General features: G+C 64.4%; 1 protein-coding gene across 1 annotated transcript in view; it reads right to left on the bottom strand.

Moving 5' to 3' along the window:
* Positions 1 to 14,081, bottom strand: part of BOLL (boule homolog, RNA binding protein) — a 33,924-nt gene extending 19,843 nt beyond the window's left edge. Inside the window, exons 1-4 of the mRNA XM_048483328.1 lie at positions 14,017 to 14,081; positions 9,774 to 9,917; positions 8,619 to 8,710; positions 5,699 to 5,753 (exon numbers count right to left, since the gene is read on the bottom strand). Coding sequence (XP_048339285.1) covers positions 5,699 to 5,753; positions 8,619 to 8,710; positions 9,774 to 9,917; positions 14,017 to 14,034 — 309 coding nt within the window. The 5' untranslated portion in view covers positions 14,035 to 14,081. The remainder of the gene's footprint in view (positions 1 to 5,698; positions 5,754 to 8,618; positions 8,711 to 9,773; positions 9,918 to 14,016) is intronic.
* Positions 14,082 to 27,998: the final 13,917 nt, after the last annotated feature.

The following is a 27,998-nucleotide window of genomic DNA, read 5'->3' as shown; positions in this document are numbered from 1 at the left end:
CTTACTATGGGTGGAAGGACACCATCAGCGTGGAAAGTGAGGAAGGCCAGCCAGGAGTACAGGTGTGTAACTGAGTTGGGTGCCAATGTTGTGTAATTAAACTGAATGGCAAAATGTATTTTTACTTTCAAAGGACAGCAGTAGGTGGGAGCAGGGCTAGGTAGACATTAGAACTCAGGTGGAGAATTCTACAACAAAAAAAGGTCCAGCATGTGGCAGGTGAATATACAACCCTACTATCATTTTTCTGGGGAACAGAATATAACCATTTTTATTTCGGAAGGTACTTGAAGCGACAAATCTTTTTTATGCCCTAAAAAAATACGCCGACACTTTTATTCTTTTACCATTAAGCTGCTTCAGGAGCACCTGAAAATACTGCAACAGTTTGCAGAATTTTAGACATACAAAGATCCCCCCTCCCCATTCTGATCCAAAATCTGCCATGGACCCCAAGCTCTCTTCAGCCAGCTCATAACAGACACAAGTTTGTGGAGTCTGTGCAGGCTTCAGCCGCCTTATGTTCCCAAAACTATGCAAAGAGAATATTACTTGCCACATTTTAAACGCATCAGTCAATTGTCTGTGTTGTCCGTACAAGGCTTTCAAGGACAGGTCATTGAAGGTACCTGATGCCCTGGGGCCACGACTCAAAAGGCCCTCAGCCAAGTTCCACTCAGCCTCATCTCTTGATTTACAAGAAACCTTTCACTGGAGAATGTCATAAAATTCTTTACTGGTTGATAACTTTTGCCAGAGGTCAAACAAACAGGGTGGGAAAGTGCCCACAACAGATTTTTCAGAATCGATATAAAAACCAGCATCACACAAAAACTAGGAGGGTGTAACGGAGAGCCAGTGCAGTATAATGGTTAGAGCACTGGACCAGGAATGGGAGCCCCAGGTTCAAACCCTTGCTTTGCCGTGGACGCCCACTGGGGGATGATGTGCTACTCATACACTGACAGTCTCACCTACCTCACAGGGTTTTGTGAGAACAGCGTGGAGGAGAGGAGAACAAACGAGGAGAAAGACGGGGTATAAATGAACTTCATTACATGAAAGCTGCATTTCTGGTATTCAGCTGACAACAGCTGATGGCAGTTACTATCTATGGACACCAAGTGGCATCCTTCTCTCTGCTAAAACCCTTTCCACTGAAAATGAGAATAAAAAACAGCTCAGTTTTATACTGGATGTAGTTATGATGGACTGGACATTAGCACTGGACCTTCTTGGTTCCCCTCAATCAAACTGGAGTTCCTGGGGCTGAGCTGCAGGTTCCCAGCAGTTGACCAGCATGCTTCCTAGCTCGCGCCCTGAGGTGATCTGGACACCAGCCATCTGCAGGCAGTGGCCACTTTTTGAGTTCCTGCCTTTTGAAAGAAAAATGTATTTATTTCATTTGAAATATTTACATGCCACTTGTCTCCGTGCCAAGGGGACCAGCTCCTTCCCATGAAGTCCCTACCTTATCGGTAGAAAACAGAGAGGGCTCAGTTTTTACGTTAGCTCATGAAGCATAAGAAAGGCTCGCGCTCTGTCTTTACAAAGGACTTGCAGACCTTTAGGACACCTTTGTGGACACCCACGGGTCCCAGACCCTCGCCTGAGAAACCCTTCAATATGGAGTCCCCTTTCAGGAGAGCTGGTTTTGTGTATTTTTATATACCCTGTTTTATGGATGTTATTTGTATTGTAAGCTGCCTTGAGCTCTGTAAGGAGCAGATGCGGCTAATAAATGTTTTAAATATAATAACTATGTGGTTTTTGTTTGATGTACATCTTAAACAGAGTTGTTAAAGACAATTGTGGGGATTTTGCAAGTGTCTGTCACAACTCAGTCATAAAAGGGTTAACTGTTTGTGTGCAAACAAGTTGCTGAAGTCACTGTTAATGAGCTGATCGACTGATTAGCTATTGGTCAGTCAGATAACCATTGCTTACATGTTAGTGAGAACATACTTCTGAAGTTATAAAGTTAACTGTTTCTTTGTTTGAGCAGACACGACACCACCACCACCTCAACCGTGAGACTGCAGATGTAACCAACCATACAGTAATGTAGATGTGTAACAGGAGAGAAAGGATTTCTTATTTTATCTTCATGTAACTCTCCCTTTATAGTTAGTAAACTCGTGTGTGTGTGTGTGTGTGTGTGTGTGTGTGTGTGTGTATATATATATATATATATATAAAGCAACTGAGAATCAGTCTGTTCTACTCTGCTAATGTATGTATGTATGTATGTATGTATGTATGTATGTACACACACACACCCCCAACAACAACGCCAGATCACAGAATGTTGGATAGTTATAAGGCGGGACAGCGCCATCCTGCGGCAGGACTGTTTAACCACTCTGGCAGTGTGAGAGTTCTTTCTCTCCAGACTGTTGGCTCCTTGGGAAGGGAGGTGGAAAGCAGCGCCTTTGCACTGCTCCTCTTTGTGGCTGCACAGGATTTGAACTGTTGCTGCGTTGCAGCAGGCTTAACCTGTGCCTACTGTGCACCCCAGGGACTGGTACAAGTTTTTCCGGCCTCCTCAAGCCACGCTGTTTTGGACCCATGGTGGAAAGGGTTCTTCCACGTAGGAGGCCCAGTCAAAGGAACAGTTCCCCTTTCCAGATGCTTCCCCGGGTGGAGTTCAGGGGCCTTAGCCAATCTGCGTTCAAGCCTACCAGAACATGGACCCTCTAATTAACACATGAAAAGGTTAGAATATTTTCCCTTTGAATTGCCAATGGTGCTGTCTATCTGGAGGACAGCACCCTTCCCATATTCTGCTGGTTGAAGGGACGTCAGTGTACTCTTCCATCCCCATAACTGTAACTACATGCCTTGCCTCTTTGTAAGCCAGCTCACAGCACAGTCAGGAAGCTGAGGAAAAAAGTCTCATCCTGCCCTCCTTTCTCGCCATCACCCTGGGTAACAATCAGTCCCCGCTCAAGCTGTCCACTAAGCAGACACCTCAAGGGTGTATAAAAAGTGTTGCACTTACCTGTAATTGTTCATCAAGTGGTCCTCTGTGCAGGCACACATGACACTGCACACGCGCAGGTCAACCATGGAGAATTTTTTTCAGTTTTTGAAGCTCCAGGTGACAAGTGAGTGCTCCCCTCCTTCAGTCACGCAGTCAGGCCAATGGTTTTTCCTGCCTGAAACCCACGTGATTGAGGGCGGGGAAGGATTCTCTCTCCCTTCATAGACAGCTCACAGTGGGGAAAGGAGGGAGGGACGTGTGCCTGCACAGAGGACCACTCAACAAACAAACAGTTACAGGTAAGTGAAACACTGTTTTTCATCTTTGTGGTCTCTGTGCAGTCCAACATGGGAGAATGGCAAGCTCAAGGAGCAGCAGTGGCGTAGGAGGTTAAGAGCTCATTTATCTAATCTGGAGGAACCGGGTTTGATTCCCAGCTCTGCTGCCTGAGCTGTGGAGGCTTATCTGGGGAATTCAGATTAGCCTGTGCACTCCCACACACGCCAACTGGGTGACTTTGGGCTAGTCACAGCTTTTCGGAGCTCTCTCAGCCCCTACCTCACAGGGTGTTTGTTGTGGGGGGGGGGGAAGGGCAAGGAGACTGTAAGCCCCTTTGAGTCTCCTGCAGGAGAGAAAGGGGGGATATAAATCTCTTCTTCTTCTTCAAATGCAACAGAGGTGGGTGTGGAGCTGTTAATGAAACAAAGACCGTGACACAGCTTTCCCCACTGCCGCCTCTGCCCTGGCATTGAGGTCCACAGGATGATACTCAATGAAGGTCAAAGGATTCAACCCAGTGGCCGCCTTACAGACATCTAATAAGTCCACTTTCACACCAACAGCAGGCGAAGCTGCTTGGGTCCTTGTAGAGTGGGTCCTAATGTGCAAAAGGCAAGGAACTTTAGACTTTTCATAAGGCAATCTAATGGCTGAACCTACCTATTGTGAGAGGGTCTGAACCATGACCCCCTTTCACTTGTGGGAGCCCTTAAAACATATAAAAAGGGCACCACCTGTACAGAATGGTTTAGTCCTAAGTAGAAGGAAGGAAACTCTAAAAAAACCCTTAACTAACATACCACAATGCTGGAGCTCGCTGGAAGATGTCCTACTTCTGCAGCGAAGAGCAAATTGGAGGGAGAGTGCTTCCCTGTCCTCAGTCACGTGGGTTTCAGGAAGGAAAAAACGTTCGCCTGTCTAAGTTACTAGGGGATGAGAGCACTCACTGGTCACCTGGAGCTTCAAAAACAGCTGGCAGAAATCCTCCATGGGTGGCTTGCACAAAGGTGAATTTTAGCATTCCAAGTTGCCAGGCAAGTGAGTAAGGAAGGTCGTAAACTCTCTTAAACAGCTTTATTTCTACAAGGCACAAGCTCTAAGTACCTACAAGACAGGAACTAGAAACATCAAGGAAAAGAAAAACTACTAACTGGGAACTTACAAATCCCTGGCATTTCTGGCCTTTGTGGGCTGCATGATACCCACTCCCCAAGGAAACCTGCAAACATCTTCAGCATCATTCTCCTCTGTCATCCTCCACTGCAAATGCACACAAGACGTGTTACTCTCTGGCCCCTTCTGCATGGCGGAAAGGGCGCCTCTCCACTGGCAGAAATTATGCCAGGCCTCTTCTGCATCCGTCCCCCCCACTCACCTCGTCCTCCAGTGTCAGTCTGGAGGGCTGCAGGGACCTGCCCATACTGCCCTCCAACCTCCAGAGGTCAGAGTGGGCGGGTCTCAGCAGCCCTCCAGACTGACGGTGGAGGACGAGATGAGTGGGGGGGACAGGAAAGCGGTGTCTTCCGCGCGGTGCTGTTGGCTCCTTGGGAAGGGAGGTGGAAAGCAGCGCCTTTGCACTGCTCAGGGCTGCACAGGACGGAACTGCTGCGTTGCAGCAGCGGCACCTGTGCGAACAGCACCCCAGGGACTGGTGTTTTTCCGTCCCTGGGCCGCTGTTTTTGGACCCGTGTGGAAAGGGCCTACGTGAGGCCCAGTCAAAGGAACAGTTCCCCTTTCCAGATGCTTCCCCGGGTGGAGTTCAGGGGCCTTAGCCAATCTGCGTTCAAGCCTACCAGAACATGGACCCTCTAATTAACACATGAAAAGGTTAGAATATTTTCCCTTTGAATTGCCAATGGTGCTGTCTATCTGGAGGACAGCACCCTTCCCATATTCTGCTGGTTGAAGGGACGTCAGTGTACTCTTCCATCCCCATAACTGTAACTACATGCCTTGCCTCTTTGTAAGTTAGTTTTGCAAGACAACACTTAACTTGGACCAAAATCACAGGTAAATTTTTAAAATGCAATAAAATAAAATAAAGGCATCTACGTATAGGAATTCCATGTGGTGGTTAGATGTAAAAAAAAAATCATGGCCTCTTACCTAAACCTTTTCATTCTGCAGTTATTGTCTAATGACTATGCTTTTCAAAATCAGAATACATGCAGGAAAGTGGATTCAGGACAGATGACTTGCTGTACGGTCCTAAGCAGAGTTACACCCATTTAAATTCACTTAAGTCCATGGATTTAGAAGGATGCAACTCTTCAAACCATGAACAATGTATTCATACAGGTAAACATAGAGCAGTGCCACAGAAGAGATGCTGTGCTGAAAATTCAGTCTTGTTGTACATAAAATACCAAAAGCATTGTACATAATGTCTATGTACTTATTACAGCATATTTTTACACATATGTAACATCATTTTACCTCTTGTAGAATCTTCTGTGCATCTTCCTGAGTTTCAAATGTGACAAAACCATACCTAAGTAAAACAGCATTCATTATTTTTTCTCAGTTTGCATTACATATTGTTTAAATAAATATGTTCAGATGGACCCTGGTTTTTTTTTTCCAAAGCATGCATTGTCGTGGGCGTATTTTAGGGCCAAACGACGTTACACCCTAAAGGTAGGTCTTCAAAAATTCTCTTCGATTTTGTGTAAACAGCACCCACAGGGTGTAACTCAAATGGACTGAAACCATAGCGGTAGGACCATTTGCCATGATAAGGTGAGTACCTACACATTTTCTGCATTAGGACAAATAGGGAAGTGATTTATAATGTAATAAAAGCACTGGAAAAACTGTTAAATTCCCCCTCGCCAAACGTCATGGTCCCAATCCAGTGTGGATCCCATGTTAATACTAATAGCCCCCCTCCAGTGCCTTCCAAAATAGTTCAGCTTTACAACAACTAAAAGATAGAAGGACCAATGCAAGGACTGCCAGCTCTGGATGGGAAACATCTGGAAATTTAGGGGTTTAGGGAAGGGCATAATGCCATGGAGTCATCCTTGCAAAGCAGCCATTTTTCCAGAGGAAATTGTTTTGGTTGCCTGGAGATCAGCTGTAATAGTGGGAGATCTCCAGGTGCCACCTGGAGGTTGGCCACCAAAGCCAATGCCTTCATTTTATAAAGCAGCCCGATCACATAGGTGATTTAGCCATTCACCTAGGGCACCACTGGCTTTGAGAGGCAGACAGAAGTAAATTTCTTCTCTCTATTTCAACTGAATGTTAATTATATCTATGTTAAGGGAGTGGGTGGGCAAAGAGGAAGTGAAGTCTGCCCAGAAACAAATAAGTAACAAATAGATTTCCAGATGGCAATAAAACACAAAACAGCTAGTTCCAAGCGATAGTTGAGCAGCCTAATTTTGAATCAACTGGGGTTGGTCTGGATTGTCTTCACGGGTGACCAACCCCATGTGGGCCACATTGTAACACTCCACTCTTAAGACGACCGCAGAATCAATCAGCCTAGGGAAAATAACTTTCATGCTAAATGAAGCTGGGGAAAAATAACATTCTTAGTCATCATACCAACTTGGTTTTCTAATAAAAACGGTAAGGTCCAGGACCACCCCCAAGCTCTTAACTGAGCATATAAAAGTAGGACTTAATGAAGGAGTTAGGATTGTGAGATTGTAGGGAGCTGTATGACAGAGTTGGTAGTAGCATTCTCTCCTGATGCCTGCAGCTGTTGTTGGCATCTTCAGAGGATCTGATGTTGGGAAAGCAAGTGGAGTATATATACCTGCTGCGGAGTCCAGGGTAAGTGTGAAGAAACATTGTCTGTGAAAGTAACAAAGAAAACAGCCAGGTCAATCGGTGAGGGCATCTGAATAGAAGTATGAGTAACAATGAAGTCTATAGCATGGGAGTAACATGACCTTGCTATCTCCATTGTTACTCCCATGCTATAGACTGCGTTGTTACTCATACTTCTATTCAGACGCCCTCACCGATTGACCTGGCTGTCTCTCTTTGTTACTCACAGACAATGTTTCTTCACCCACCCTGGACTCTGCAACAGGTATTATATACTCCACTTGCTTTCCCAACATCAGATCCTCTGAAGATGCCAGCCACAGATGCAGGCGAAAAGACAGGAGAGAATGCTGCTAGAACACGGCCATACAGCCCGGAAACCACACAGCACCCAGGTGATTCCGGCCATGAAAGCCTTCGATAATACAATGTATTTATTTATTTAGTTTATTTATTTATTTATTTGATTTGATAAACCGCCCTACCCCCAAAGGGCACAGGGCAGTGTACAACAACAAATAACAAGACAATAAAACAAATCGAATAACCCCAATTAAAACAATACAAAACCTTAAAACTATTAAAACTATTAAAACTATAGCAGCAGTAACCTACAAAAAATGAATGATAATAATAAAAGGTGTCTGGGATCCAACCCCCAGTGGACAAACCCTGGGCGGGAGGGGGTAGGCAGATGGTCAGATATATAGCCAGTGTGCGGGCAACAAAAGAGGGGCGGGCTCAGTGGCCGGCCCCCCCAAAAGCCTGGTGGAACAACACAGTTTTGCAGGCCCTGCGGAACTCGCCGAGGTCCCGCAGGGCCCTAACTGCTGGAGGAAGATGCCTGCCCACTCAGGTGGGGCCAGGGCAGTAAATGCCTTGGCCTGCGTGGAGGCCAGTCGCATCATGGAGGGGCCGGGGACCACCAACAGATTCGCCTCCGCTGATCGGAGGACGCAACTCGGGACATATGGGGTGAGACGGTCCCGTAGATATGAGGGCCCCTGGCCTTATCAAGTTATTCTATCCTGCTATTACATCATATACTTTCAATCCTGAAATACTTCAGAAAAAAACAAGTATATAAACATATCAAATAAATAAATAAATAAATTGTACGACAAGTACAGGGTGAGAAAACAGGCTAGTAAATTATCTTAAGCTAAAAATATTGTAAGCTTATTTACAAGGCCTCAAGAAAAGAATGAAAATGCTACTAAGATAATTACATGCTCTTTTTTGCATACTCTATTGAAACTCTCAATGGCATTATTAATAGATACACAGGCACTCAGTGGACCATTTAAGAGGCTTCTCTTGTATGAAGATCATATCAAAGTTTAATATAATTAGCAATATGTAATTCATAGTTGGTAGGTTGCTGAAGATGATATGAACGGCAGAAGTAAAATCAAAATGGTATTTCCTATAAACAAGTATTTTAAATCATTTGTCTTTACATGTAACTGACTTTTTCAACTGAAGGTCCTAAAATTCACAGGTAATAACATATGGAACCGTTCTTATCTGAACCAGCTAGTAGGATTTCTGCATTGTACATGCTTTCTCTACTAACCCCTTTGATACTCCTGCTCTGTCATTTACTATTTTTACTTCTTTAACACAGCCATACTGGGAAAAAAACTTCCTTAGGTCATTCTCGTTAGTCTGGCAAAAATAAAAAAAAATGATTACCTTACCAAATATTACAGTGAATATACACAAAGATGCAATTATAATTGAACACTCCCTTCCTCCATTAAGCTTTACTTGGAAAATCACAAGGGTATCTCTTGCAATTATGCCATCCTCCAACAATACTTCATGCTTCCATTATGAGAATGATATTACTGCCTTTTTCTTATTTTTTGTGATAGAATGGTTACTGAATTCACATCACATAAATTTACACATGTGCAGTGAAAATCTTTCATTCCTTTGATCAGTTTGTCTCATCAAGAGAATTAAACTTGTACACAATTGACAGTGTGAAGGCACAAAAGTATTTTAAAACGTACAGAAGACCGTTCATTATGAAGAAAGAAATGTAACTTGTTTTTAGATAACACACTTTTGCTATACAAGGCACCGTAGCAGAACTGCCCTCATCTGAGAAAGAACAAGCCACCCAAGGATTGGGACTGATATTTAGAACTGTATTACTGTTGTTTTTATTTAGCTAACGTATATCCTATTACTCTACTCCAAAGCTAACTAAAACAAATGTTCAGTAGAGATAAAGCAGACCTACAATGCAACAGGTACGATATGCCTGTCAAGATAATTTAAAAGTAACTAAAGACTGCAATAATGTTAATTTTTAGCAGCACCATGCGCAACAGCATCTAATTAAAAAAAATAGATTAAAAATGCCTTCTCAAAAACTTACATTTTTCAAATTATGCTGCAAAGTCATAAAATATTGGGATAATCATACTTCCAAAGGTGACAGCCTAATTACTGGAAGGTACAGTTGAAAAATACTTTATATTTTAAAAATCTGCTTCACAATTAATTCAACAGGTCACCTTTTAAAAATATTAAACGATGAGAAAGCAACTGACCTAAGCTACTGGCAATCCTTAAAAAAGAAAAAAGACCTTCACACAACCAACAAACAGTGCCCCACGTCTCTGGAGTATGTTAGAGTCAGACTAAAGGCCAAAAACAGACACAGTGAAAAGATTTTGTCAAACATGGCATTTGATTATTTCATTGCTCAAAGACCTACCTTAAAATCAATCCCTCCAACGAAGATGCGATTAGGAATCACTGTTCCAAACCTTGGGGCACTTGTGGGGTTACTTAAAGGCACTGGTGACACAGTGTTAGGAGATGGAGATAAAGAATCTGCTTGCATCTGATTTGTAGTTTGCTATTTTAGAGAACACAATTCGGTTTAACTATATTTTCAACATTGACATGCACACTCCTGAACAGAAAACACTATTATAAACAATGTTATGGATTATTTTAAAACTATATGGGACATTAAAAGCCTCGTCCTCAGCCATTACATCAGCTGGCATGAAGTGGAAGAAGATCTGGCAGACCCAATTTCAACCCTCTCTCTGCCATGGCAGCCTGCTGGATGACCTTGGGCCAGTCACAGACTAACTGCCTAACCTACCTCACAGGGCTGTTGCCAAGTTAAATGAATTAAGCCACTTTAAACCCTAATCAGAGAGAAAGGTAGGTTGTAAGTGAAATAAACAAATTTAAAATTGGAAGTACCTATGCTTTCACAGTTTGTTATCTTCATCTGAGATTCCACATATGGAAAATCATAGACCGACTGTTCAATCTACTTACTTGAAAGTAAATTCCACTGACACTGTTACAATTATGATGTTCTTGCAGACTCCATACAAGATGTATACATACATTCCAGTTCCTCCTCCATTTTACTGGGTAAGCTACGTTGGACCCACTAGCATGACTGGATGAAGGGTAACATTTGATATTATTTTAAATGAGGATCATTGTTCAAGAAAACAAAAAAGTCTGAAACTTTCCTTACTTTCCTATCTCCACATGCTCAGAAACTGGTTTCTAGTTGACTGCATTGCAGGGGCGTTTCAAACTGAAATGCTTTCAACATTAAAACTGGACATACAATATATCTGTTATAATAAAATGAATACATATTACATAAAAATAAACAAGACACTTGTAGTCAAATGATCAAATCTGATGTCTCTTTTCATAGGTATACATTTTTAAAAAACAGAAACTACAACACACGACCCTCATGTATTCCAAGTGGAGTTAAGAAATTTCTTCCACTCCAGTATGATACTCTCCTTCTATCTGGCCCCTAGAAAATGCTCTTTTGTTCTAATTAACCTGACCCTACATTTAACTCAAAAACTGTCTCCCTTACTGGTTATGACCAATCTAGATATACCAGTCCTCCCTACTGTAATACTGAGGCTAGATTCCTGCGCTGCGTTCTATGCGGGGGCTGCCTTTGGGAAAGTACAGGATGCAGCTGCCTGGTTGTTGACAAGAGCTATCAAATTCAGCCTTATTACTGAGATCAAGATCTTGAAGCATTGACTGCAAGTCTGATTCTGAGATGGAGTCAACATCCTGGTTTCAACCATTTACAGTCTCTTCACAGGCTGGGACCATCATACAGACTGGAAGCCTCTCCTAGTGAAAGGCCCCTTCTGCACATGCAGAACCATGATTTTGTACAAGTGGAATAAAGCCCTTCTTGGAAGTGAAGCTGCTGCATTCCTGTGTCTTGCTTTCTGGTTGCGGACTGCTCTACTCCATTGTAGACCCCGCTAATTTATAACCCTTGTCATAATGCTCTTTCAATCCACTCTCATAATTATTTGCAAGTGAATTTTGCTATTTTGCACAATAAAATCCAGCTGCAAAGTGAAAGTGGATTGAAAGTGCATTCTTCTGCATGTGCAGAAGGGGCCAAAGCTCTGTACTGGTCTCAATACGGGCTGCTCACAGTCCCAAGGCTGATGAGGTGACTTTGAGTTTTTCAAGTGCCAGCCATCAGTTCTTTGGAATGAGTTGTCTAGAAATGGGCAGAATCTTCAGAAAAAAAAAAAGTAAGGTTGAATTATTTAAAAGGTCTTTGGAAACTGAGCAGCTGTTGTATTCTTTAAATCTGTTGCTTTTCTGGATTTTTTTTTCTGAATAGTTGGAAATCATTTTGAATGTTTGTCCAAAAACAGAGATGCAAATATTTTAAATAAAGATAATGCTCCTTCACTTGTGAACATGCTCCACTAGCATTTCTGCAGAGTGGTACAATCACAGTTTCTAAAGAAGACAGGTAGTCCCGACTCAAGTTCCTAACAAGGACAGACTGAGTTTTGCTACAGGAGAGCCACCACATTCTGTATGTAGTTTCTGCAGCTGATACCCCATTAGGGACATTTCCCCAAGCAAAGTACTGTAAGTGAGCAGTGGGATGTCTGTACCACATGAGGTGAGAAAGAGTTTGGAATTAAAGCCTGCTTTTCTGAACAGTAAGAAGTCGCAAAGTGGCTTACAAACTCCTTCCCTTCCTTTCCCCACAACAGGTACCTTTTGAGGTAGGTGGGGTTGAGAGAGTTCAGAGAGAACTGGGACTGGCCCAAGATCACCCAGTAGGCATCATATGAAGGGGTGGGGTTCAGTTCACCAGATTAGAGTCTACTGCTCCTAACCACTACAACACATTGGAGAATATACGAATGTGTGCAAAGAGTCAGACAATGTAATTGTATGGTTAACAGCACAGTTGCTTCCCAGCAGTTAGATGCCCAGAAGGTCTGGTGGAAAAATTAGAAATGTTGGCGAATAGTGAAAAAAATTGAAATCCTTTGTCTTTTAGAATGAGTGAAATGCTTTTAGAAACCATGTGCTTTTAAAGATAAGATGAAATGCTGCTAAAGACAGCTCTTAAATGCAAGATGCACTAAAAGGATATTATGATGGCAGCACACAGAGCTTTCATTGGTTCTGTGGCCCTTTCCCCCCGATTCTTCCTTTCACCTCTCAAACCCATCATGACACACCTAAGCACAGACTGAGTATCAAGGAGCTAACTGCCCTCCATTGCTGGAGCAGTAAACAAATACCAGAAGGAGGAAGGGCAAAAAAGGCACCCAAGAGGAAAACTCTGCCAGTCTCATTGAGAACGAGAGCTCTCAAAACAGTAGCTGCAGGAGGAAGGAGGCAATCGGTAGCTGGAATGGCTTCTGGCTGTGCAGACATCCCTTTGTGCAACTCTTTTTTTCTGACCAAATTATATATATTTTAATGTTATTTTAAAGCTTGTGTTTTCTGTTTTAAAACCTTTCCCCCGCCCCTACTTTTTGGATAGCCAAGTACTGTGGGCTAAGGTAGCAAAGAGTACATTAGCTTGATTTCTCTCTTAAGCATTGGTCAGAGATGCAATTTTGCTTGTAGAAAACTGAGGCGTTTCTTCTAAACTCCATAAACATTTCCATTTTGCACTTTTATGCTATAGTAAGTTATAAAAGACGCATTTTGTGATGCTGAAGGAGTAACGTTAGTTTTAGGCTTGACAGAGCAATAAGTACCGCACCTACTGCAACCCCCACCCCGGCTTTCCCGGTTTTTTCTGGGCAAAAACCGCAGACCCGACCCCCACTTTTTGCATCTCCGCTCTAAGGCAACATCTGCACACACCGTGCAACTTTGCTCCTGTTCGGAATTAAACAGAAACTACAAAACTGCAGGAGCCCGCTGGGACTTTGCACCTGCCCCGAGTTTTGCATCTAATTCGCAGTGGGGAATGAGCGAGAAATGCTGCTGGGAGAAGAGAACCCCCGGCTCGACCACCGCCAGTCACAAGTCGCTCGCCTGAGGTCCTTTCACTTAGAGCAGGGGTGGCCAACGTATGGCGCCCCAGATGCTCATGGCATGGCAAGCAAGGGCTGATGGGAATTGTAGTCCATGGACATCTGGAGCGCCATAGGTTGGCCACCCGACTTAGATCACTTCCCCGCGTTAAAAATCGAATCCCGGGGAACCACCCTCGCACGCCCCGCCCCCTTCCCCGCCTTACTAAAAGGACAAGGGAAAACTACGCCCCGCCCCTCATCACCCTTAAGGGTTAGGTAGGAGGTCACGCGCAATGGGAGAGGGGCGGGCCCGGCGCGTGGACGGCTCGCGCGGAGGAGGGGCGGGGCTTAACTCGGCCCGCGAAGGGAGGGGGAGGGGCGTCGAGCGTTACTGGCCTCTCTGCGGTTTTGGCGGGAAAGCGTCGTCTGAGGCGGCTGCGTCGATCCGAAGCGCTGCCCCCCCCCCCGCCCCAGTAGAAGCCGGACGGCGGCTGCTCCTCCCCCCACGGCCCTTTCCCGCCCGCTCCCCTCAGCGCCCCGTTAACTCCCGCGTCCTCCTCCTCCTCCTCCTCCTCCTCCTCCTCAGGGATTCGGCGCGGGCCGCCCCTGCCCCCTCCCGCGGCCTCGGGAGCGCCCCTGGCCCCGCGTACTGACCGAGGAGTCGGCCTCCATCGTCCCGCTCGCAGGCCCCTCGCCCACCGCCTCGAGCTGTGCGCGGCACGTTCCCTGCACGCCGCGGACGCGCCCACTCTTGCCACGCCCCCGGCAGGAGGAGTGGCGGTGAGAGCGCGCGGGCGGGCGCGGCAACCTCTCGCTGGCGGCACGTGGCCTCGGCTGGGGCGGGCGCGGGCGAAGCGCGGCTCCACGTTGGGGTTAGGGTTGGCCTCGGCGCGCGAAAGTGAGGCGGGCGGCGCTGAAAGAGGACCATCCGGGCCAAAGCCGCCGACTGCGGTTCGGAGTGGGGGAAGTTGGGGGTGGTGACCCTCGAGCCCCCCGCCCGCCCGCCGGCCGCAGCAGCACTTCACACCCTTTGCGAAATGTTGGATTCATTGCCCGCCTTTCTTCCCAAGGGAGCGCAAAAGCGTTCACGTCGTTTCCCTTCGTTTTTATTCTCACAACCACATTGCGAGGTGGGCTCGGCTGAGAGTGGCTGGCTCGAGGTGCCTTTGAACGCTCACTGGATCTCCAAATAATGTTGGCATTGAATATGGCCATGTGTATGTCTCCCTTTTTTAAATGTGCTCCTCGGGCGCAATTCCCAGAAAGTTCTATCGCAGCATCAGGCCGAAAAATCCAACTTACAGACCAGACATACCAACAATATGAACATATGAATCAGATACACACGTGCGCAATAAATATCAGCCTCACCATTCGCATTCTCTGTGTATCTCCTATGGTGTATACTAAGCTCCTAGTATCCCCAGGCTTACTATTGCAAACGGTGCTGCACATTTACAATACAAAATCCCTCTTTTGTTCATGTCTATCCTAAATTTAGTCCTTCCCTGTGTAGCTCTTACTGCATATATTTGATCCCCTTGATCAAAACTGTCACGGGCTGATGAGGGCAGCATAATCCACTTCCACTGGTCCCTTCTTGCACTCCACCCCACCCCCCCACGCATGTGTCGTTTTAGCCGTCGCCACGTCCACCTTTTTACGCCACTTGTGTCCTAAGCAGCAGCTTTTTAAAAAAGTGTCTGCAGGACAAAACTTCTAGTTTTCCCCCAGATTTATTTTTTAATTGTTTATTTATTTATTGTTTAGTTTTATAACCCGCCCTATCCCCGAAGGGCTCTGGGCAGCGTACAACAAAGTTAAATCACAAGTCGGCTAAGTACAATAAAAACTAAACAATTAAGATCCAATTAAGATATAAATAAATTACTAGCTCCCCATTTAAAACAGTGGTTAATACAAGTTTAAAATCAAATCGGGCGCCCAGCAAACCCATTTTTTAAAACCCTCCCTAAATGGGAAGACTGCTGACTCCATCAATAAAAGATGTAAACAAACAAAGAGATGTGGGAAATCTACCATCAACGGCTGGTTACTCCAAAGGCCCGGTGGAACAACTCGGTCTCAGCAGGCCCTGTGGAATTCACCAAGGTCCCGCAGGGCCCAGACAGCTGGAGGAAGAGTGTTCCACCAGGCTGGGGCCAGGGCCATAAAAGCCCTGGTCCGTGTGGAGGCCAGCCGTATCATTGAGGGGCCGGGGACCACCAGCAGATTGGGGTAGGGACATATGGGGTAATGCGGTCCCGAAGGTACAGAGGTCCCAGGCCGCGTAAGGCCTTAAAGGTCAGAACCCATACCTTGAAAATGATTCGGAACTCAAATGGAAGCCAGTGTAAGTGGCGCAACACAGGCTGGATGTGATCCCATAACTTTGGTCCCCCTGAACATAACTTCACCAAACTTGGGGTGGGTACACTCATAAGAATAAGTTAAACAGGGATGATAAATTCTCTGAAATTTTTTTGGGTGTCACTCAGCTTTAAAAAATACATTCCCCTTCCAGGTGCAACCCCCCAAGAAATGTGCCTCCAAGATTCTTTGTTTTGGTAGTGGGATTCTTTGGCTCCTATCACTGTAGCCAATGGAGAATTTCTGAGTGTGTAAGCAGGCTGCAACATTTTTTAAGACAGAGGCAACCAGACTTTCAGGGGAGGGTCTCCAGGAGTGGCCTCCCTGGTAATAGCATCCAGGTTTGAGGCCTTTGTTTCTGGGGTTCACCCAGGCTGGCCCCTCAAAGGCTTATTTTGTTTCCCCGCTCCTGCACATGAAAGCCTGTGGGCTGAGTTCTCTCAGAACTCTCTCAACTCAACCTTCCCTCCCATTCCAGAAGCAAAGCTCACTAAGCTTGATGCTATTACCAGGAGACCCTCCTGGAGCCAACTTGAAAGTCTGGAGCCTCTATCTTCAAAAATGTGCAGCCTGCCTCAGAAATTCCTCATTAGCTACAATGGAGCAAAGTCACTGCAAAACAAAGAATCATGGGCAAATTTCTTGGGGTGCCTGGAAGGGGTGTATTTTTAAAGCTAGTGACACCAACATTTCAGGGTATCATCTGTTAACTATTCTTATGATGCTACCCAGGTTTGGTGAAGTTATGTTCAGGGGGACCAAAGTTATGGTCCCTCAAATGGGTAGCTCCCATTGAAAACAATGGGGATGGGGGCATTCCATTTGGGTGTCCATAGCTTTGCTGCCCCTGAACCAAACATCGCCAAACTCAGGTGGTATCATCAGAGCAGTCTCTGGATGATGCCCTGAAATCATAGTGCTGCTAGCTTTAAAAATGCACTCCCTGCAGGCCGAAAAAACACCAAAAACACCCCCCCCCAACCCAAATACCTTGCATTCACATTTGTTCATATTTGGGCAGGACATAATCGGACAATTTTGTTCCTGGAATGTGCCCAGATTCCAGCCGGTCTAAGCTATTTGTTTCCATCTGGAATCTCCAACCCCTCAAAAGTGATGTTGTTTCAGGGAGGATCCACCTCAAACGAGCATCACTTTCCATTTTGTTTTAACCCCCCAACCCCCCCCCTCCCCCCCAACCCCCCCCCCCCCCACCCCCCCCCCCCCCCACCCCTCAACCCCTTAACCCCCCCACCCCCCCCCCCCCCCCCCCCCCCCCCCCCCCACCCCCCCCCCCCCCCACCCCCCCCCCCCCCCACCCCCCCCCCCCCCCACCCCCCCCCCCCCCCACCCCCCCCCCCCCCCACCCCCCCCCCCCCCCACCCCCCCCCCCCCCCACCCCCCCCCCCCCCCACCCCCCCCCCCCCCCACCCCCCCCCCCCCCCACCCCCCCCCCCCCCCACCCCCCCCCCCCCCCACCCCCCCCCCCCCCCACCCCCCCCCCCCCCCACCCCCCCCCCCCCCCACCCCCCCCCCCCCCCACCCCCCCCCCCCCCCACCCCCCCCCCCCCCCACCCCCCCCCCCCCCCACCCCCCCCCCCCCCCACCCCCCCCCCCCCCCACCCCCCCCCCCCCCCACCCCCCCCCCCCCCCACCCCCCCCCCCCCCCACCCCCCCCCCCCCCCACCCCCCCCCCCCCCCACCCCCCCCCCCCCCCACCCCCCCCCCCCCCCACCCCCCCCCCCCCCCACCCCCCCCCCCCCCCACCCCCCCCCCCCCCCACCCCCCCCCCCCCCCACCCCCCCCCCCCCCCACCCCCCCCCCCCCCCACCCCCCCCCCCCCCCACCCCCCCCCCCCCCCACCCCCCCCCCCCCCCACCCCCCCCCCCCCCCACCCCCCCCCCCCCCCACCCCCCCCCCCCCCCACCCCCCCCCCCCCCCACCCCCCCCCCCCCCCACCCCCCCCCCCCCCCACCCCCCCCCCCCCCCACCCCCCCCCCCCCCCACCCCCCCCCCCCCCCACCCCCCCCCCCCCCCACCCCCCCCCCCCCCCACCCCCCCCCCCCCCCACCCCCCCCCCCCCCCACCCCCCCCCCCCCCCACCCCCCCCCCCCCCCACCCCCCCCCCCCCCCACCCCCCCCCCCCCCCACCCCCCCCCCCCCCCACCCCCCCCCCCCCCCACCCCCCCCCCCCCCCACCCCCCCCCCCCCCCACCCCCCCCCCCCCCCACCCCCCCCCCCCCCCACCCCCCCCCCCCCCCACCCCCCCCCCCCCCCACCCCCCCCCCCCCCCACCCCCCCCCCCCCCCACCCCCCCCCCCCCCCACCCCCCCCCCCCCCCACCCCCCCCCCCCCCCACCCCCCCCCCCCCCCACCCCCCCCCCCCCCCACCCCCCCCCCCCCCCACCCCCCCCCCCCCCCACCCCCCCCCCCCCCCACCCCCCCCCCCCCCCACCCCCCCCCCCCCCCACCCCCCCCCCCCCCCACCCCCCCCCCCCCCCACCCCCCCCCCCCCCCACCCCCCCCCCCCCCCACCCCCCCCCCCCCCCACCCCCCCCCCCCCCCACCCCCCCCCCCCCCCACCCCCCCCCCCCCCCACCCCCCCCCCCCCCCACCCCCCCCCCCCCCCACCCCCCCCCCCCCCCACCCCCCCCCCCCCCCACCCCCCCCCCCCCCCACCCCCCCCCCCCCCCACCCCCCCCCCCCCCCACCCCCCCCCCCCCCCACCCCCCCCCCCCCCCACCCCCCCCCCCCCCCACCCCCCCCCCCCCCCACCCCCCCCCCCCCCCACCCCCCCCCCCCCCCACCCCCCCCCCCCCCCACCCCCCCCCCCCCCCACCCCCCCCCCCCCCCACCCCCCCCCCCCCCCACCCCCCCCCCCCCCCACCCCCCCCCCCCCCCACCCCCCCCCCCCCCCACCCCCCCCCCCCCCCACCCCCCCCCCCCCCCACCCCCCCCCCCCCCCACCCCCCCCCCCCCCCACCCCCCCCCCCCCCCACCCCCCCCCCCCCCCACCCCCCCCCCCCCCCACCCCCCCCCCCCCCCACCCCCCCCCCCCCCCACCCCCCCCCCCCCCCACCCCCCCCCCCCCCCACCCCCCCCCCCCCCCACCCCCCCCCCCCCCCACCCCCCCCCCCCCCCACCCCCCCCCCCCCCCACCCCCCCCCCCCCCCACCCCCCCCCCCCCCCACCCCCCCCCCCCCCCACCCCCCCCCCCCCCCACCCCCCCCCCCCCCCACCCCCCCCCCCCCCCACCCCCCCCCCCCCCCACCCCCCCCCCCCCCCACCCCCCCCCCCCCCCACCCCCCCCCCCCCCCACCCCCCCCCCCCCCCACCCCCCCCCCCCCCCACCCCCCCCCCCCCCCACCCCCCCCCCCCCCCACCCCCCCCCCCCCCCACCCCCCCCCCCCCCCACCCCCCCCCCCCCCCACCCCCCCCCCCCCCCACCCCCCCCCCCCCCCACCCCCCCCCCCCCCCACCCCCCCCCCCCCCCACCCCCCCCCCCCCCCACCCCCCCCCCCCCCCACCCCCCCCCCCCCCCACCCCCCCCCCCCCCCACCCCCCCCCCCCCCCACCCCCCCCCCCCCCCACCCCCCCCCCCCCCCACCCCCCCCCCCCCCCACCCCCCCCCCCCCCCACCCCCCCCCCCCCCCACCCCCCCCCCCCCCCACCCCCCCCCCCCCCCACCCCCCCCCCCCCCCACCCCCCCCCCCCCCCACCCCCCCCCCCCCCCACCCCCCCCCCCCCCCACCCCCCCCCCCCCCCACCCCCCCCCCCCCCCACCCCCCCCCCCCCCCACCCCCCCCCCCCCCCACCCCCCCCCCCCCCCACCCCCCCCCCCCCCCACCCCCCCCCCCCCCCACCCCCCCCCCCCCCCACCCCCCCCCCCCCCCACCCCCCCCCCCCCCCACCCCCCCCCCCCCCCACCCCCCCCCCCCCCCACCCCCCCCCCCCCCCACCCCCCCCCCCCCCCACCCCCCCCCCCCCCCACCCCCCCCCCCCCCCACCCCCCCCCCCCCCCACCCCCCCCCCCCCCCACCCCCCCCCCCCCCCACCCCCCCCCCCCCCCACCCCCCCCCCCCCCCACCCCCCCCCCCCCCCACCCCCCCCCCCCCCCACCCCCCCCCCCCCCCACCCCCCCCCCCCCCCACCCCCCCCCCCCCCCACCCCCCCCCCCCCCCACCCCCCCCCCCCCCCACCCCCCCCCCCCCCCACCCCCCCCCCCCCCCACCCCCCCCCCCCCCCACCCCCCCCCCCCCCCACCCCCCCCCCCCCCCACCCCCCCCCCCCCCCACCCCCCCCCCCCCCCACCCCCCCCCCCCCCCACCCCCCCCCCCCCCCACCCCCCCCCCCCCCCACCCCCCCCCCCCCCCACCCCCCCCCCCCCCCACCCCCCCCCCCCCCCACCCCCCCCCCCCCCCACCCCCCCCCCCCCCCACCCCCCCCCCCCCCCACCCCCCCCCCCCCCCACCCCCCCCCCCCCCCACCCCCCCCCCCCCCCACCCCCCCCCCCCCCCACCCCCCCCCCCCCCCACCCCCCCCCCCCCCCACCCCCCCCCCCCCCCACCCCCCCCCCCCCCCACCCCCCCCCCCCCCCACCCCCCCCCCCCCCCACCCCCCCCCCCCCCCACCCCCCCCCCCCCCCACCCCCCCCCCCCCCCACCCCCCCCCCCCCCCACCCCCCCCCCCCCCCACCCCCCCCCCCCCCCACCCCCCCCCCCCCCCACCCCCCCCCCCCCCCACCCCCCCCCCCCCCCACCCCCCCCCCCCCCCACCCCCCCCCCCCCCCACCCCCCCCCCCCCCCACCCCCCCCCCCCCCCACCCCCCCCCCCCCCCACCCCCCCCCCCCCCCACCCCCCCCCCCCCCCACCCCCCCCCCCCCCCACCCCCCCCCCCCCCCACCCCCCCCCCCCCCCACCCCCCCCCCCCCCCACCCCCCCCCCCCCCCACCCCCCCCCCCCCCCACCCCCCCCCCCCCCCACCCCCCCCCCCCCCCACCCCCCCCCCCCCCCACCCCCCCCCCCCCCCACCCCCCCCCCCCCCCACCCCCCCCCCCCCCCACCCCCCCCCCCCCCCACCCCCCCCCCCCCCCACCCCCCCCCCCCCCCACCCCCCCCCCCCCCCACCCCCCCCCCCCCCCACCCCCCCCCCCCCCCACCCCCCCCCCCCCCCACCCCCCCCCCCCCCCACCCCCCCCCCCCCCCACCCCCCCCCCCCCCCACCCCCCCCCCCCCCCACCCCCCCCCCCCCCCACCCCCCCCCCCCCCCACCCCCCCCCCCCCCCACCCCCCCCCCCCCCCACCCCCCCCCCCCCCCACCCCCCCCCCCCCCCACCCCCCCCCCCCCCCACCCCCCCCCCCCCCCACCCCCCCCCCCCCCCACCCCCCCCCCCCCCCACCCCCCCCCCCCCCCACCCCCCCCCCCCCCCACCCCCCCCCCCCCCCACCCCCCCCCCCCCCCACCCCCCCCCCCCCCCACCCCCCCCCCCCCCCACCCCCCCCCCCCCCCACCCCCCCCCCCCCCCACCCCCCCCCCCCCCCACCCCCCCCCCCCCCCACCCCCCCCCCCCCCCACCCCCCCCCCCCCCCACCCCCCCCCCCCCCCACCCCCCCCCCCCCCCACCCCCCCCCCCCCCCACCCCCCCCCCCCCCCACCCCCCCCCCCCCCCACCCCCCCCCCCCCCCACCCCCCCCCCCCCCCACCCCCCCCCCCCCCCACCCCCCCCCCCCCCCACCCCCCCCCCCCCCCACCCCCCCCCCCCCCCACCCCCCCCCCCCCCCACCCCCCCCCCCCCCCACCCCCCCCCCCCCCCACCCCCCCCCCCCCCCACCCCCCCCCCCCCCCACCCCCCCCCCCCCCCACCCCCCCCCCCCCCCACCCCCCCCCCCCCCCACCCCCCCCCCCCCCCACCCCCCCCCCCCCCCACCCCCCCCCCCCCCCACCCCCCCCCCCCCCCACCCCCCCCCCCCCCCACCCCCCCCCCCCCCCACCCCCCCCCCCCCCCACCCCCCCCCCCCCCCACCCCCCCCCCCCCCCACCCCCCCCCCCCCCCACCCCCCCCCCCCCCCACCCCCCCCCCCCCCCACCCCCCCCCCCCCCCACCCCCCCCCCCCCCCACCCCCCCCCCCCCCCACCCCCCCCCCCCCCCACCCCCCCCCCCCCCCACCCCCCCCCCCCCCCACCCCCCCCCCCCCCCACCCCCCCCCCCCCCCACCCCCCCCCCCCCCCACCCCCCCCCCCCCCCACCCCCCCCCCCCCCCACCCCCCCCCCCCCCCACCCCCCCCCCCCCCCACCCCCCCCCCCCCCCACCCCCCCCCCCCCCCACCCCCCCCCCCCCCCACCCCCCCCCCCCCCCACCCCCCCCCCCCCCCACCCCCCCCCCCCCCCACCCCCCCCCCCCCCCACCCCCCCCCCCCCCCACCCCCCCCCCCCCCCACCCCCCCCCCCCCCCACCCCCCCCCCCCCCCACCCCCCCCCCCCCCCACCCCCCCCCCCCCCCACCCCCCCCCCCCCCCACCCCCCCCCCCCCCCACCCCCCCCCCCCCCCACCCCCCCCCCCCCCCACCCCCCCCCCCCCCCACCCCCCCCCCCCCCCACCCCCCCCCCCCCCCACCCCCCCCCCCCCCCACCCCCCCCCCCCCCCACCCCCCCCCCCCCCCACCCCCCCCCCCCCCCACCCCCCCCCCCCCCCACCCCCCCCCCCCCCCACCCCCCCCCCCCCCCACCCCCCCCCCCCCCCACCCCCCCCCCCCCCCACCCCCCCCCCCCCCCACCCCCCCCCCCCCCCACCCCCCCCCCCCCCCACCCCCCCCCCCCCCCACCCCCCCCCCCCCCCACCCCCCCCCCCCCCCACCCCCCCCCCCCCCCACCCCCCCCCCCCCCCACCCCCCCCCCCCCCCACCCCCCCCCCCCCCCACCCCCCCCCCCCCCCACCCCCCCCCCCCCCCACCCCCCCCCCCCCCCACCCCCCCCCCCCCCCACCCCCCCCCCCCCCCACCCCCCCCCCCCCCCACCCCCCCCCCCCCCCACCCCCCCCCCCCCCCACCCCCCCCCCCCCCCACCCCCCCCCCCCCCCACCCCCCCCCCCCCCCACCCCCCCCCCCCCCCACCCCCCCCCCCCCCCACCCCCCCCCCCCCCCACCCCCCCCCCCCCCCACCCCCCCCCCCCCCCACCCCCCCCCCCCCCCACCCCCCCCCCCCCCCACCCCCCCCCCCCCCCACCCCCCCCCCCCCCCACCCCCCCCCCCCCCCACCCCCCCCCCCCCCCACCCCCCCCCCCCCCCACCCCCCCCCCCCCCCACCCCCCCCCCCCCCCACCCCCCCCCCCCCCCACCCCCCCCCCCCCCCACCCCCCCCCCCCCCCACCCCCCCCCCCCCCCACCCCCCCCCCCCCCCACCCCCCCCCCCCCCCACCCCCCCCCCCCCCCACCCCCCCCCCCCCCCACCCCCCCCCCCCCCCACCCCCCCCCCCCCCCACCCCCCCCCCCCCCCACCCCCCCCCCCCCCCACCCCCCCCCCCCCCCACCCCCCCCCCCCCCCACCCCCCCCCCCCCCCACCCCCCCCCCCCCCCACCCCCCCCCCCCCCCACCCCCCCCCCCCCCCACCCCCCCCCCCCCCCACCCCCCCCCCCCCCCACCCCCCCCCCCCCCCACCCCCCCCCCCCCCCACCCCCCCCCCCCCCCACCCCCCCCCCCCCCCACCCCCCCCCCCCCCCACCCCCCCCCCCCCCCACCCCCCCCCCCCCCCACCCCCCCCCCCCCCCACCCCCCCCCCCCCCCACCCCCCCCCCCCCCCACCCCCCCCCCCCCCCACCCCCCCCCCCCCCCACCCCCCCCCCCCCCCACCCCCCCCCCCCCCCACCCCCCCCCCCCCCCACCCCCCCCCCCCCCCACCCCCCCCCCCCCCCACCCCCCCCCCCCCCCACCCCCCCCCCCCCCCACCCCCCCCCCCCCCCACCCCCCCCCCCCCCCACCCCCCCCCCCCCCCACCCCCCCCCCCCCCCACCCCCCCCCCCCCCCACCCCCCCCCCCCCCCACCCCCCCCCCCCCCCACCCCCCCCCCCCCCCACCCCCCCCCCCCCCCACCCCCCCCCCCCCCCACCCCCCCCCCCCCCCACCCCCCCCCCCCCCCACCCCCCCCCCCCCCCACCCCCCCCCCCCCCCACCCCCCCCCCCCCCCACCCCCCCCCCCCCCCACCCCCCCCCCCCCCCACCCCCCCCCCCCCCCACCCCCCCCCCCCCCCACCCCCCCCCCCCCCCACCCCCCCCCCCCCCCACCCCCCCCCCCCCCCACCCCCCCCCCCCCCCACCCCCCCCCCCCCCCACCCCCCCCCCCCCCCACCCCCCCCCCCCCCCACCCCCCCCCCCCCCCACCCCCCCCCCCCCCCACCCCCCCCCCCCCCCACCCCCCCCCCCCCCCACCCCCCCCCCCCCCCACCCCCCCCCCCCCCCACCCCCCCCCCCCCCCACCCCCCCCCCCCCCCACCCCCCCCCCCCCCCACCCCCCCCCCCCCCCACCCCCCCCCCCCCCCACCCCCCCCCCCCCCCACCCCCCCCCCCCCCCACCCCCCCCCCCCCCCACCCCCCCCCCCCCCCACCCCCCCCCCCCCCCACCCCCCCCCCCCCCCACCCCCCCCCCCCCCCACCCCCCCCCCCCCCCACCCCCCCCCCCCCCCACCCCCCCCCCCCCCCACCCCCCCCCCCCCCCACCCCCCCCCCCCCCCACCCCCCCCCCCCCCCACCCCCCCCCCCCCCCACCCCCCCCCCCCCCCACCCCCCCCCCCCCCCACCCCCCCCCCCCCCCACCCCCCCCCCCCCCCACCCCCCCCCCCCCCCACCCCCCCCCCCCCCCACCCCCCCCCCCCCCCACCCCCCCCCCCCCCCACCCCCCCCCCCCCCCACCCCCCCCCCCCCCCACCCCCCCCCCCCCCCACCCCCCCCCCCCCCCACCCCCCCCCCCCCCCACCCCCCCCCCCCCCCACCCCCCCCCCCCCCCACCCCCCCCCCCCCCCACCCCCCCCCCCCCCCACCCCCCCCCCCCCCCACCCCCCCCCCCCCCCACCCCCCCCCCCCCCCACCCCCCCCCCCCCCCACCCCCCCCCCCCCCCACCCCCCCCCCCCCCCACCCCCCCCCCCCCCCACCCCCCCCCCCCCCCACCCCCCCCCCCCCCCACCCCCCCCCCCCCCCACCCCCCCCCCCCCCCACCCCCCCCCCCCCCCACCCCCCCCCCCCCCCACCCCCCCCCCCCCCCACCCCCCCCCCCCCCCACCCCCCCCCCCCCCCACCCCCCCCCCCCCCCACCCCCCCCCCCCCCCACCCCCCCCCCCCCCCACCCCCCCCCCCCCCCACCCCCCCCCCCCCCCACCCCCCCCCCCCCCCACCCCCCCCCCCCCCCACCCCCCCCCCCCCCCACCCCCCCCCCCCCCCACCCCCCCCCCCCCCCACCCCCCCCCCCCCCCACCCCCCCCCCCCCCCACCCCCCCCCCCCCCCACCCCCCCCCCCCCCCACCCCCCCCCCCCCCCACCCCCCCCCCCCCCCACCCCCCCCCCCCCCCACCCCCCCCCCCCCCCACCCCCCCCCCCCCCCACCCCCCCCCCCCCCCACCCCCCCCCCCCCCCACCCCCCCCCCCCCCCACCCCCCCCCCCCCCCACCCCCCCCCCCCCCCACCCCCCCCCCCCCCCACCCCCCCCCCCCCCCACCCCCCCCCCCCCCCACCCCCCCCCCCCCCCACCCCCCCCCCCCCCCACCCCCCCCCCCCCCCACCCCCCCCCCCCCCCACCCCCCCCCCCCCCCACCCCCCCCCCCCCCCACCCCCCCCCCCCCCCACCCCCCCCCCCCCCCACCCCCCCCCCCCCCCACCCCCCCCCCCCCCCACCCCCCCCCCCCCCCACCCCCCCCCCCCCCCACCCCCCCCCCCCCCCACCCCCCCCCCCCCCCACCCCCCCCCCCCCCCACCCCCCCCCCCCCCCACCCCCCCCCCCCCCCACCCCCCCCCCCCCCCACCCCCCCCCCCCCCCACCCCCCCCCCCCCCCACCCCCCCCCCCCCCCACCCCCCCCCCCCCCCACCCCCCCCCCCCCCCACCCCCCCCCCCCCCCACCCCCCCCCCCCCCCACCCCCCCCCCCCCCCACCCCCCCCCCCCCCCACCCCCCCCCCCCCCCACCCCCCCCCCCCCCCACCCCCCCCCCCCCCCACCCCCCCCCCCCCCCACCCCCCCCCCCCCCCACCCCCCCCCCCCCCCACCCCCCCCCCCCCCCACCCCCCCCCCCCCCCACCCCCCCCCCCCCCCACCCCCCCCCCCCCCCACCCCCCCCCCCCCCCACCCCCCCCCCCCCCCACCCCCCCCCCCCCCCACCCCCCCCCCCCCCCACCCCCCCCCCCCCCCACCCCCCCCCCCCCCCACCCCCCCCCCCCCCCACCCCCCCCCCCCCCCACCCCCCCCCCCCCCCACCCCCCCCCCCCCCCACCCCCCCCCCCCCCCACCCCCCCCCCCCCCCACCCCCCCCCCCCCCCACCCCCCCCCCCCCCCACCCCCCCCCCCCCCCACCCCCCCCCCCCCCCACCCCCCCCCCCCCCCACCCCCCCCCCCCCCCACCCCCCCCCCCCCCCACCCCCCCCCCCCCCCACCCCCCCCCCCCCCCACCCCCCCCCCCCCCCACCCCCCCCCCCCCCCACCCCCCCCCCCCCCCACCCCCCCCCCCCCCCACCCCCCCCCCCCCCCACCCCCCCCCCCCCCCACCCCCCCCCCCCCCCACCCCCCCCCCCCCCCACCCCCCCCCCCCCCCACCCCCCCCCCCCCCCACCCCCCCCCCCCCCCACCCCCCCCCCCCCCCACCCCCCCCCCCCCCCACCCCCCCCCCCCCCCACCCCCCCCCCCCCCCACCCCCCCCCCCCCCCACCCCCCCCCCCCCCCACCCCCCCCCCCCCCCACCCCCCCCCCCCCCCACCCCCCCCCCCCCCCACCCCCCCCCCCCCCCACCCCCCCCCCCCCCCACCCCCCCCCCCCCCCACCCCCCCCCCCCCCCACCCCCCCCCCCCCCCACCCCCCCCCCCCCCCACCCCCCCCCCCCCCCACCCCCCCCCCCCCCCACCCCCCCCCCCCCCCACCCCCCCCCCCCCCCACCCCCCCCCCCCCCCACCCCCCCCCCCCCCCACCCCCCCCCCCCCCCACCCCCCCCCCCCCCCACCCCCCCCCCCCCCCACCCCCCCCCCCCCCCACCCCCCCCCCCCCCCACCCCCCCCCCCCCCCACCCCCCCCCCCCCCCACCCCCCCCCCCCCCCACCCCCCCCCCCCCCCACCCCCCCCCCCCCCCACCCCCCCCCCCCCCCACCCCCCCCCCCCCCCACCCCCCCCCCCCCCCACCCCCCCCCCCCCCCACCCCCCCCCCCCCCCACCCCCCCCCCCCCCCACCCCCCCCCCCCCCCACCCCCCCCCCCCCCCACCCCCCCCCCCCCCCACCCCCCCCCCCCCCCACCCCCCCCCCCCCCCACCCCCCCCCCCCCCCACCCCCCCCCCCCCCCACCCCCCCCCCCCCCCACCCCCCCCCCCCCCCACCCCCCCCCCCCCCCACCCCCCCCCCCCCCCACCCCCCCCCCCCCCCACCCCCCCCCCCCCCCACCCCCCCCCCCCCCCACCCCCCCCCCCCCCCACCCCCCCCCCCCCCCACCCCCCCCCCCCCCCACCCCCCCCCCCCCCCACCCCCCCCCCCCCCCACCCCCCCCCCCCCCCACCCCCCCCCCCCCCCACCCCCCCCCCCCCCCACCCCCCCCCCCCCCCACCCCCCCCCCCCCCCACCCCCCCCCCCCCCCACCCCCCCCCCCCCCCACCCCCCCCCCCCCCCACCCCCCCCCCCCCCCACCCCCCCCCCCCCCCACCCCCCCCCCCCCCCACCCCCCCCCCCCCCCACCCCCCCCCCCCCCCACCCCCCCCCCCCCCCACCCCCCCCCCCCCCCACCCCCCCCCCCCCCCACCCCCCCCCCCCCCCACCCCCCCCCCCCCCCACCCCCCCCCCCCCCCACCCCCCCCCCCCCCCACCCCCCCCCCCCCCCACCCCCCCCCCCCCCCACCCCCCCCCCCCCCCACCCCCCCCCCCCCCCACCCCCCCCCCCCCCCACCCCCCCCCCCCCCCACCCCCCCCCCCCCCCACCCCCCCCCCCCCCCACCCCCCCCCCCCCCCACCCCCCCCCCCCCCCACCCCCCCCCCCCCCCACCCCCCCCCCCCCCCACCCCCCCCCCCCCCCACCCCCCCCCCCCCCCACCCC

Source organism: Sphaerodactylus townsendi, linkage group LG02 (genome assembly GCF_021028975.2).
Source record: "Sphaerodactylus townsendi isolate TG3544 linkage group LG02, MPM_Stown_v2.3, whole genome shotgun sequence".
NCBI lineage: Eukaryota > Metazoa > Chordata > Lepidosauria > Squamata > Sphaerodactylidae > Sphaerodactylus > Sphaerodactylus townsendi.
This window is presented reverse-complemented; position numbering and strand designations above follow the sequence as displayed.